Source organism: Anser cygnoides, chromosome 5, assembly GCF_040182565.1.
Source record: "Anser cygnoides isolate HZ-2024a breed goose chromosome 5, Taihu_goose_T2T_genome, whole genome shotgun sequence".
Lineage (NCBI taxonomy): Eukaryota > Metazoa > Chordata > Aves > Anseriformes > Anatidae > Anser > Anser cygnoides.
This window is the reverse complement of record NC_089877.1, coordinates 35,821,367-35,832,481: the sequence shown is the minus strand read 5'-3', so window position 1 is coordinate 35,832,481 and position 11,115 is coordinate 35,821,367. Positions and strand designations below refer to the sequence as shown.

At 44.9% G+C, this 11,115-nt stretch overlaps 1 protein-coding gene across 3 annotated transcripts; it reads left to right on the top strand.

Moving 5' to 3' along the window:
- The first annotated feature begins 2,982 nt into the window (after positions 1-2,982).
- On the top strand, positions 2,983-10,334 carry SCT (secretin). 3 transcript variants are annotated; one of them, XM_013198323.3, is made up of 6 exons: positions 2,983-3,002; positions 5,464-5,565; positions 6,592-6,696; positions 6,953-7,057; positions 8,162-8,263; positions 9,897-10,334. In XM_013198323.3, exons 2-6 carry the CDS (start codon positions 5,477-5,479, stop codon positions 10,006-10,008), a joined length of 513 nt encoding a protein of 170 aa, XP_013053777.3. In that variant the 5' UTR covers positions 2,983-3,002; positions 5,464-5,476; the 3' UTR covers positions 10,009-10,334. The 3 variants fall into 3 exon arrangements, with proteins under 3 accessions (XP_013053777.3, XP_013053776.3, XP_047920867.2); XM_013198322.3 differs by having other exon boundaries at positions 2,988-3,002; positions 8,159-8,263; XM_048064910.2 differs by lacking the exon at positions 2,983-3,002 and having other exon boundaries at positions 5,455-5,565; positions 8,159-8,263.
- The last annotated feature ends 781 nt before the right edge of the window (positions 10,335-11,115 follow it).

Genomic DNA, 11,115 nt, shown 5'->3' with positions numbered 1-11,115 from the left:
AGAGGACCGCAACCCACACTTTCAGGTGCTGGTTGCCTCCTGAGAGTCGTGGGCTCTGTGAGGATTTCAGTGGGACGGGTGAGTAAGGAGCACCCAGGCTTGGGCCGCATCTGAGAGAGGCCCAGCCTGAAGGCACCCAAGCCCAGTCTGTCCTGCTCCTATCTCAGGCACAAAACCTGGCTCTGCTCCCAAACTTGGGCTGTTTTCTTGAAACTTCTTCACCAACACTTAGCTTGTGGCCAGACAAGTAAGATCAGTGAGGCCATTTCTTTTCATTTTGGCTAAGGAGCTTTTCCCTGAGCACATAGACAGCTGTGGGCACTGCTTTGTCGTTGGTGCTGTGATGCTGTGGAGGGCCACATCGTATTTAAAAGCAGAGCATCCATAAATTTCCACATGGAGCCTGCTGGAAGGTGATACCCAACCTTTCCTCCAGCCAGGGACAACATGAAGTTGGCGCAGCCTGTGTCTAGATAAGTCACTGGCATCAGGCAGCAAGGATCATTTCAGCTCTGACTTCTTGCAGCCTTGGGTGTGACAACTGTGTGAGTTGGGGATCATATGAGGGCAACAATTTCCTTCTCTTTTGTCATTCTTCCAGTCAGTGATGGAGATCTTTCCCCTGCAATGCTGTTGCAAAGAGACAATGGGGCAGATTACAGTGATCAATGGGTGATTTAATCACACTTTTTGCCTGCTGCCTGCAGGTAAGGGGAATCTTCACTCCCACTTTGAGTGCTCACACATGTGGAAAATGGGAAAAGCAAGGTGCAAACTCTCAAAAATCCGGACAGCTGATATTGCTTAGCAGTACTGTTGTTTCTCTCTTCTATCTCAATATCTCCTGATGAGAGTTTAATGTTCATTCTGGTTAAGAGGATCATATGCTCTTTCAGGACTCAGGATTTGTTTTGGGCTTTATTCAGGTAAAAATTAGAGCTTGCAAAAAGCTTTGAGTTTCCTTGTATGCCCCTAAATTTCCTCACCAGGGGCCTCAGAAGCTGTGTTTAAGCTCAAGCCCACAGTTGTCACCTGCGTTATGTTGCAGCATTGCTGGGCCTGTCCACACACTTTCTCACCCTGTCACCTTTTTACTCTCTGCCACTGCTGCAGCAAGGCAAAAACCACTTTTTGTTGCTAAGTAGATAAATCGGGTTACTTCAATTCTTGTTTCTTCCAGTCTCGAAAAGCTTGTTCTCTCCTGTTACTCACTCTCTGCTGCCATCCTGGGGCCACTTCATCAGGCATCCGTGCAGCCTCTCCTGCGTGCCTCTTATCTAGACCCATTTAGGTGCTCAGGCACACTGATTTTCCCCTGTAGTGGGGGCATTTCAGACCCGTTGACGTTATTTGCAAATGAAAGGAAATAGCATTAGTCATTTTTAGCTCCCTATATGTTGTCTGTGCTTTTTTAATAAACTTTTTCCCCCCTTTGTTCTGTTCCTACATTGCCATTCTCAGCTGAAGATGTTTGCAGTGGAGCAACACCAGTGGTCCCAGCTGATCCTTTCACCAGTGATACTGTCGTAAAATACAAGTACGGAAAATATAAAGATCTAAACACAATTCCAGAAAATTGCAGACATCGCTAGCATCACTGAGGGTTCCCAAAGCTAGGCTGGGTGCTCAGAAGAGCTTTCAGATGCCGTGAGAGAAGGATGTGACTCAGTGAATCTGCACCTGGTTGTACAGAAAGGAAATGTGTTGACTGAGCCTGTAACACTACAGACAGGGGTATCAGGGAGACAGTGGAAGGGTTGCAGAGGAATGACAACTCTAACAGTGCTGAAGAAAGCAGCTGTAAGGGCTATGTGTTGTAGAAAGGACAGAAAGCTGGTTGGGAAATGCTTGAATGTGTGTAGGACTGACCTGGACTGTCTTAAAGGAGAAAATGGACTTCTCTATCCAAACGGTGGCCATGGCACCTCCCTGTCCTCCAGTCCTGGAAAGTGGCAGCTTGTCTCTGCTGTTGAGTCCCCTGTCTCGTGTAGGGGTATAGCTACAGCCTGCAGTCATAGTGCTGAAGCTTGCTGCTCATCAGTGTATGGGTTATTCTTCCAAGGGAAAGATGATGGGGAAAATTAGGTTCCTCCCAGCCCTCCAGCATGGGGATGCCCTCTGCTTTCCCAAAAGAAAAAAAGGTTAAGTAGATGAGAAAAAGTGTAATATAATTTCTATTTCTCCAGTAGAGAAATAAGAAGATTTATTTATAACAATTAATCCTACCAAGCTACTTTATACAACATAAAAAAGGAGAGAAAGAGCATAATCCTATTTTCTCCCTCCATTCCCATGTCACCTGTAGTAGCAAAGTTTTAGAGCAACCAGCTCTGAAACCCAGCAAAGGCAGGGGATATATCCAGGATGTTTTCATGCATGTATCAGTATGCTTCTTTCTTTGAAGTTGTGATACAATCTGTTCTCACCAGACCTTTCCCAGAAGTGGCTGTGAAACCACAGCATGAAAAATATTGTCCTCTCCTGCAAACCCAGACCAGTCCTACTGATTAGACAGTGTTTGCCCTAAGAAAATTGACATGTTGTATAGGCAAATCACACTCATCGAATCATCCTGGTGATTGCAAACAAAAGCCGAGCCAGAATTAAAAAAAAAAAAAAGAGCAGAAGATTAAGCTCATATCAAGAGGTAATTAAAACCAGGGGAGAGATAATGATGACAATCGTGGTGAATCAATTGGTACAGGGATGTTTTCCCTACAAATTACTCTCATTAAACACACAAACAGGAATTATTACACATCAGCAGAAATATGGTCTATTGAACTGTTGTGAATGATCCAGTTGGGTTTAGAGAGTAATTAAAAGGACATTTCAGTCCGGATATGTTATTTGCTGTTAGCCATGATTACTTATATTCATATCTTTACTCAAATAATTGCTTTTGATAAGGGCTTCAGATTTATAGGGGCTGCGGAGAGAAGTGGGCCAGTGGTGCGCCATCAGCTGTAGGACAGCTGGGAGCCTGGAGTGACCACGGTGTGGTGAGTACGGCTGTGCTGACGCTGTCAGGCTGGATGGGCTGCCTCTTCCCTGCTTGCAAGGCTTGGGTGGTGTATTTTGGGCCTCCGTGATGCTTTGCTGAGCTATTGCCATTGTTCATCCCTCTCCTGAGCAGCAGTGATGATGATAGATGGGGTTTTCCTCCTCTAGAACAGCCACTGGGAAGAACGGAGCCAAACAGCAGCTGAACCAGATGTGTTTCCAGAGATTCATGGTCCTTAGTTTTAGGTAGGGATAGGCAAGAACAAGAAGGTGCACCAACTGGCTGTGTAGTGCTTGCAATGTTCCTTTTGGGAAGTTCTCCTGGCAGTAGTGCTCCTTCAGGGTGACGGCAGCTTTGATTCAGCAAAGCCTGTGGGTGCAATGTGACATTTCAGCAGCAGGATTTCTCTGCTGCAAGGGGCTGAGCTGTTCTCAGGTCCTGGGCTGAGTTGGTGTGCACTTCTTTCAGCTAAAAGTACTAGCAATCCAAGGAGTTTGTATTTATTGAGAGCCAGCATCACTGGGGGGGGCAATAAAAGCTTGGAAGGTCAAGGAGGTTAAACAGTGTTACAGCAATGAAACTCAAAATCTACCTTCTCACATTATCTAATTGATTAAAAATAAAACAAAAGAACTATGCAATACAAAGTAATCATCAATCATTACCGATACAGAAAGAAAGCTCCTCAACCACCATCACTGTTCCAAGAGACTTCAGAAAGCAATCTGCATGCGGAAGAGAAGATCACGTCCAGAAAGGGAAAAGACAAGTTGATCCCCTTGGCTAGCAGCCAGAAAGATCACCAAGAGAGGGGAGACTCTGGAGCTAGGGCTGGTGCTTAAAATGGTCTGTTAAATGTGGTGCTCCAAGACAAAAACCTGCCCAGGGATGGCACAAGAAAGGCCAAAATGCTGTGGTGAGATGCTGGCCGGGGGGGCAAGGCACTGCATGGCAAGTCTTATACTGATTGAGGACAGGCTCAGGGTCCAGGTTACCTGTCCCTGAGGGGTGGCACAGACTATTCTTGAGGTCTGTTTTCAGCTCCTTCACATTCCTCGAGCGGGAAGCAATAATGTGGAGTCTGTGCTGTTTGGACTCCCATAAGGAACTGATCTTTGAAATGTCCTTCTTTTCTATTTCATCCCCCTCAAAACCAAATCAGGCAGGAAAACAAAGTAAAAGCATCAAAAATGTGTGTGAGGTGAAGCTTACAGGTTCTTAATCATGAACGTCTCTGCCAAACCTCTTTTCTCTGCTCTGCAGCCCCCATTTGTGCCGTGGCTTACTGCAAATACATTTCTGCATAAATCCCCCACTCTTCGCCTTGCTTGTCTTGCCTCATTTTATCTTGCGGTATCTTTAGATTAGAAAACAGTCCCAGGAGGGTGGCTAGAAAGTGTTGAGGAAACTGTCAGTCCTTTAATGCTCTTTGTTCTGTTTAGTTTCAGACTAAAATAAAACCAAAGTGAGAGGACTTTGATTTTGGGTTAGCAAGTACAGTCTGAGAGTTTCCAGGACAGTGACTAAAAAGCAAGGTTTGCTTCTTTGCAGGAGGAAGACAAGAATATTAAAAATTACAAGCATGTTTTCTGTGTATTCCTTGGGAAAACGTGAGCACACTCTTATAAAGGCACATACACATCTCTGCAGGCATAGAGCTGTGAAATGAGGTTGGAAATAAGAAGAAAGAACATGCAATGGCTTGTGATAAGCAAAATGCAATTTTCTTTTTATTTCAGTTAGAAAACAAAGGACAAGATTTTGCTGTTACTGAAAATGTGCTATTCCTTTTTTCCCTCTTGAAAGATTAGAGGATAGGCAGATATCAGCACACACACGAGTCCTTCCCTTCCCCTGTGAGTGGATGAATTCTTCTTTGCTACATGCCAATCTTTTCACCTGATAATTTACAGGAAAACAAAACAAAAACAGACAAACAAACAATGGCAACAACAGCAAAAGACAGATTTCTCCTGGGCACCCTCTAGGTATATTAATAACTGTGTGGGATATTTTAATGGGTGTTTTAAATCCTCTCCCTGAAGACTCATCTGTCAGACACTCATAGTGGAGTGGAGGTTATTCCACGGAGTTGTGCCACCAATGGATTAACTCAATGTGATACCTCCCTGCTTATTCAAGGTGTATTATACTGACTCACAGCAATACTCCAGCACGAACATTATCTCAAACAGGCCCCTCAGATCCATGCACCGGGACTACATGGTGGTAGTGGTGGTGGGATAACAGCTACAAATATTTTACAAGTATCTGGCAACATGAATGATTTGAATTGTTCATCTTCTGTATTTTAAAGAAATACTATCTTTGCTGGCAAGAATTCCTGCTAATTTAGTTATAGTGAAGTTATTTATAAAACATTGTCTTCCGTGTGGCATGTGAACTGTACCAAAGATCAAGGTCGTTTGTTCTGCTGGTCATAAAACCTTGTGCTTTAGTTTAGGAGTCAACATGTTTTCCCTGATGACTGGTCTGTGGCAGCTAATTATTCCCATGATTGTCCTGTCTCACTTCTCAGCATCTCTTCCATCCCTGGAGAGGTAAGCATTTCTTGTGCCTCTGCTTCCTTTTTCTCCATGGCTTTTTGTTCAAAGAGCCTGCTAACTATAAAACCAGCCTTTTATCTTACTTCCAGAAGTTGCAGCTGCTTGGCTGTTATTTTTGTTCCCCTAAATTGATTTAGCTAAAGGAATACCAATGTTGTAAATATTTTTTTTTCCTTGCTTAAGATTAGAAGATTTGACTTGATTGAGAAGAAAAATCAGAAACCCAAACAGACCAAACTACACCAAAAAAAAAAAAAAAAAAAGAAAAAAGACACTCTTGAACCTGTTTCCCTACTAGATACTTATACAGGTTGGTAAAAGTGGAAGGTTCTGTTTTAAACAGCTTAGTGTCACAAAAATGTAACCAATAATAGGCAGTCCTGGTAGTTCACCAGTTCCTAATCTTGCCTGTAAGACTGAGGCAGAGCTGCCCCTCCTCCTGCTTGTGCAGGGGCAGTTCAAGCCCAGAGAGACCAAAGGACTCAGGCTGGAGGAGGACACAGCTGAGACCCTTGCAGCCCTTCCATGGCCACCACCAGAGCCAAGTACAGCTGCCCTAGTGCCACTACTAGCACAAACACAGTCACACAAACGGGTCTCTCCTGAGGCTTAGACAGATATCATGACCTTTTATCTTACCCACTGTCTAGTCTGGTTTGAAGTTTGCCAGCCTTGGTTGAACATCTCTGAGGCTATGAGCACTTTTTCAATGCCTTCTCAATCAGCCACCTGTGAGTCTTTGGCGCTGCTACCATTACCTACCAGGTCCTCAGGGTTTCTGTATCTGGGTGTTCAATTTCTTGAGGTGAAGATGCTAGAGCAAGGGCAGGTGCTTTTGCTGTGTGATGGTTAACACAGGTATTTCTTTTAAACTCTTGGAAAATATTCTTTTTTAAACTTTTGCCAAATTAGCACAAATTCTTGTTTATCTTTCCTTCAGGTAGCAGTTTTAAATGACCATTTTCCTCCAGTTTTAAAACCGTGGCTTTTTCATCCATTTTTTCTTTTCTGACCACCTAGGACTGAGAGACACGCGGATGGGCTCTTCCACAGTGAGCTCAGCAAGATGAACGACAATGCTTACGTGCAGCAGCTAGTGAAACACCTGGTGGGCCTCAAGGAGAGGTAGGGAGGAGCTGAAACCAGGCTCCTGGGGCAGGGAAGTCTTCAGTGGGAGGTGGGAAAAGAAGCCCATGGGGCTGAGCTGCCTCCAGTTCCAGAGCCAACCTCAGTGCTGGCCTCATCCAGAGGCTGCTGACGATGAGAGGAGACAGAAGGGCAGGGATACAGGGCTCCTGGATACTAGGGCGAGAGAAATTTCAGAGTCTTGGGATAAGTCTCATGACTGGGAGGAGCAGCTGTTGTATTTTGCCTGATGCAGGTCCCAGAGGCACTCAGATGGACTATTTACCAGCGAATACAGCAAGATGAGAGGAAATGCCCAGGTTCAGAAATTCATCCAAAATCTCATGGGCCACAAGCGCAGGTAAGAGCTCAGCTTCTTCAGGAAGAGGAAGGCAGCGTGGGCAGTGCAGGCTGCAGGGAGCAGGCCCCAGCTCCAAGGAAAGGGGGATGGCATGGACACTGGTTTGGAAAACTCAAGACAAGAGCAAGGTGTCTGGGGCTTGGTCTCCTCCTGCGAGGCCACAGTGGAGCTTCTGTGCAACAGTGGAGATGCCCCACCAGCACAAACCTTCTGAGTGTGGCAATTTCTGAGCATAAGACATTATCTGTGGCATATGCCAGTATCAAGCTTAATCCATAGGACAGAAAACTTGACACCAGATCACAGGTTGAGATTTTTTTGTTTGTGTTTGGTTTAGTCTTTTGGGGAATGTTGTAGTTGATTTGCCTGCTAAAAACAAAGTGCTTGAGAAAATGCTCATAAAAAAAAAGTGGGCTCTGTTCCAGAATGAGGGAGACCTCGGAGTTCATAGTCCCCAGCCATGGCTTTGCCAAACTGGGCAGGAGTTAGACATAATCATATACATCGCCAAGAGGGTTCCTTCAGACAGCTGAAATACTGAACCACTAGCTCCCACTGAAGCCCACAATCAGTTACAATACATGGCCCTCAGGGCGATACACCCCATAACTGCTGCTGTCCTTGACTCTGGTATGTTATGAAGGGAGAGCATTGCCTGCAGAGGCATCCTGCAGGCTTGGTTCTCCAAGGCAGAAACATAGCACATTGATTCCTTCCCATCTGTTCAGGGTGTTCTGATATTTTCTAGGGCATGCACTAATAACAAAATCCTGGCAGATGCAGTAGATTTTTAATTTCCAGTTGCTGGAAGAAGGTATATATCCATGGGCTGAAGGACATGATAGTACTGGGTAATGAGGCAGCATACAAGTGCATATTAAAACCTATCCTCTTGCCAGTTAGAGAACATCTGAGCCTGATTTGAAAAGGATACCTCTTTCTTTTCCTACACAGCTAACTGTCAGTCAGCAGGTTAATAGAGCATGGCCCATGTGGCAGGTTGCTGGTGGGGTGAACCTGCCTTCCAGAGAGCAGTGCTGTTTTACAACTGTGGTGGTTTCAATATTTTTATTTTTAATTAATATTTTTCTTTATCTAAAGCAGCTCTCCAGGCCCAGTCAACACAGACGTGCAGATGAGAGAGGAAGAAAACAGCAATACGGACCTTTGCTTTATGTGGCTGTACCAGAGCTTTCTGAACGCCAGGTAGGAGGGACAGACTTGTCACCTTGGCATTTCTATGGCCCAACCACCACAGTATTGAATTCAGAAGAGGACTTTCAGTAATTTGTAAATGTCCAGTTTTTGCTCTGACTGCAGAAGTCTGATATAATGCAGTAGTTATGGGGTCTGTGGGTCCTTGCACTACAGGATCCAAACAGCTCAGCTGATATCCTCAAAAATATCCACACCACTGGATTTATGAAATCGCCCATCTTTTAAAACCACTTCTTCTTTTCTCCCCATCAGCTTGTAAGGCACTGTCTTGGGGATATGGTTTAGTGGAGGACTTGTTAGTGTTAGGTCAGAGTTTGGACTGGGTGATCTTGGAGGTCTCTTCCAACCTGGACGATCCTGTGATTCTGTGATTCTGTGGGGAGTGTCACTGCTGAACTGCAGCCCTCCATCACACAGTTCTGTACCTCCTGCCACTCTGACAGCAACTGCACTCCCAGAGGTGGTTTGCAGAGCTAGCAAAACAAATGCTTTGGCCTAACTGCAAGACAGCAGGCAGCTGTGTGCAATCTCAATTGATTTCCATGCCTGAATTCCCAGTAATCTCAATTTCTACATGCCGACCCTGCCTGGCACTCAGTTTTGCTTTATCTAAAGCAATGTTGACATTGAGATTTACAGCTAAGAAGTGCCATATAAAAGCCAGTTATTAAAAATAATACAACCCAGGGAAATGAAATAAGATTCTTTTCTAATTGCGGAGTTGCTATTCTGGACTTAAAAAAAAAAATGCACATCTCACTAGGAAGCCTGATCCAACAGTTAAAATAGAAAGCCTTTGCTACCATGTTTTGATTCAGTTACTGGTTCAAATACACACCTCAGGATGGCTACCCCAGCACCTGGATATTGTATCTTCCCAATGACCAACCACTTTCAACTAGACATCTCACTATTAAATCACTAAAACTAGGAGGAGTAAGCTGGCCCTTAGTACTTTCTGTCCACATTGCCTAGAATAAATGAGGATGATCAGAGGGCTGGAACACTTCTCCTACAAATAAAAGCTGAGAGAGCTGGGGTTGTCTATCCCAAAGAATAGAAGGCTCCACTGAGACCTTACTGCAGCCTTTCAGTAATTACAGGGGGCTTATAAGAAAGCTGGGCATACAAGGGCATATAGTGATAGGACAAGGAGTAATGGCTTTGAAGTGAAAGAGGTAGATTTGGATTAGATATAAGGAAGAAATTCTTCACTATGAGGGTGGTGAGGCACTGGATCAGGTTGCCCAGAGAAGCTGTGGTGGTTTTCCACCATCCCTGGTGGTGTTCAAAGCCAGGTTGGATGGGGCTTTGGAGAATCTGGTCTAGTGGAAGGTGACCCTGCCCATGGCAGGGGAGATAAACTAGATTATTTTTTACATGTCTCTTCAAATCCAAACCATTCTGTGATTCTATGATTCTGTGATTCTCTGATGAGACCAATAACCTTGTCTGTACATCTGTTAGGTACCTTGCATCAGGTATCTCTGATTTGAGCCCCTCTGTCATACATCTACTTGTGGGTATCATCTCTGAATTTTACAAGGTGGTCTTGTCACTATTCCAACAGTCTGTTCCCACAGGAATAACAAACTATTGCTCATTTTTCCCCTCCCAACAGCCGTTCGGACAGTGATGCCAGGGAAGCTGCTGCAGTTACCAGCCAATACATTTGCCCCATCTCTGAGCAGCTGGTTGCAGACATGAAGGAATACATCAACACTTTCGACTGAAGGCAAAGTGAAAGTCAATGCTCTGTCAGAAGCAGCACGGTTCTGCATGCACACAGCTTTGAAAAAAACAGGAAAGCTATTGTATTTTGCTTAGTAAAAACTCTTGAGATCAGCAAATAAAATAAAATAAAATTCTGGAAAGCAGCCAAAAGAAAAAAAAAAGAAAAAAAAAAGCACAATAAAACCTCTTAGATGATAATCAAGAGTAAAATACATGTTAGTGTAAACTGTTGTCAATAGGTGGAGCCTGAGTGAAGCATATCACTTCTACTATGTTAGCATCTGGTTGCCTACTTCTGAAGTCAAATAAAGATATGTTAGCTGTGCCTGTGCTTTGGCTGCAATTTGGGAAACATGGTGAAGGTGGTACCATTACTAGGTGTCGGGAGGTGGGGAGGAGTATTTTGGTATGCTTACCCCACCAACATACAGCAGCATGCTGGGACTAGCTGGTGGCTCTGGCCACATCTTCTGTGTCTGGGTTTCAGCACTGCCCACAACTCAACTTTACAAAGAAGCCAGCATCAGTGTTGGCTCCATTTAGCAGAAACTTGGGTGCTAGATTTTATTGCAAAGAATTGTAATGAGAACTACACAATATAGATACACACTGTAAGTACTGTTTTCACTCTACTTTGCCCTCATATTTGCTGGCCCAACCTTATCACTGACACTAAAGGCAAAGCTCCGCTGGAAGGAATTTGTTCCCATGATTTAATGAGGTTTACATATTATCTCTGCACCATGCTGCCTGGCAGAATCATAGAATATCCTGAGTTGGAAGGGACGCACAAGGATCACTGAGTCCAATTTCTGGATCCCCAAAGGACCACTCAAAAATCAGACCATATGTCTGAGAGCTTTGTCCAAAGGCTTCTTGAACTCCGGCAGGCAGTGCCATGACCACGTCCCTGGGGAGCCTGTCCCAGTGCCCGACCACCCTCTGGGTGCAGAACCTTTCCCTAACACCCAGCCCGACCCTCCCCTGTCCCAGCCCCATGCCGTTCCCTCGAGTCCTGTCGCTGTCCCCAGAGAGCAGAGCTCAGCGCCTGCCCCTCCGCTCCCCTCGTGAGGGAGCTGCAGGCCGCCATGAGGCCTCCCCTCAGC

Excerpts from the sequence above, each read along its gene's own strand:
- SCT (XM_013198322.3), top strand. The coding sequence starts at position 5,477 with ATGTTTTCCCTGATGACTGGTCTGTGGCAGCTAATTATTCCCATGATT. Across the intron at positions 6,697-6,952 it reads CTGGTGGGCCTCAAGGAGAG|GTCCCAGAGGCACTCAGATG; the intron begins GTAGGGAGGAGC and ends TGCCTGATGCAG. Across the intron at positions 8,264-9,896 it reads CAGAGCTTTCTGAACGCCAG|CCGTTCGGACAGTGATGCCA; the intron begins GTAGGAGGGACA and ends CCCTCCCAACAG.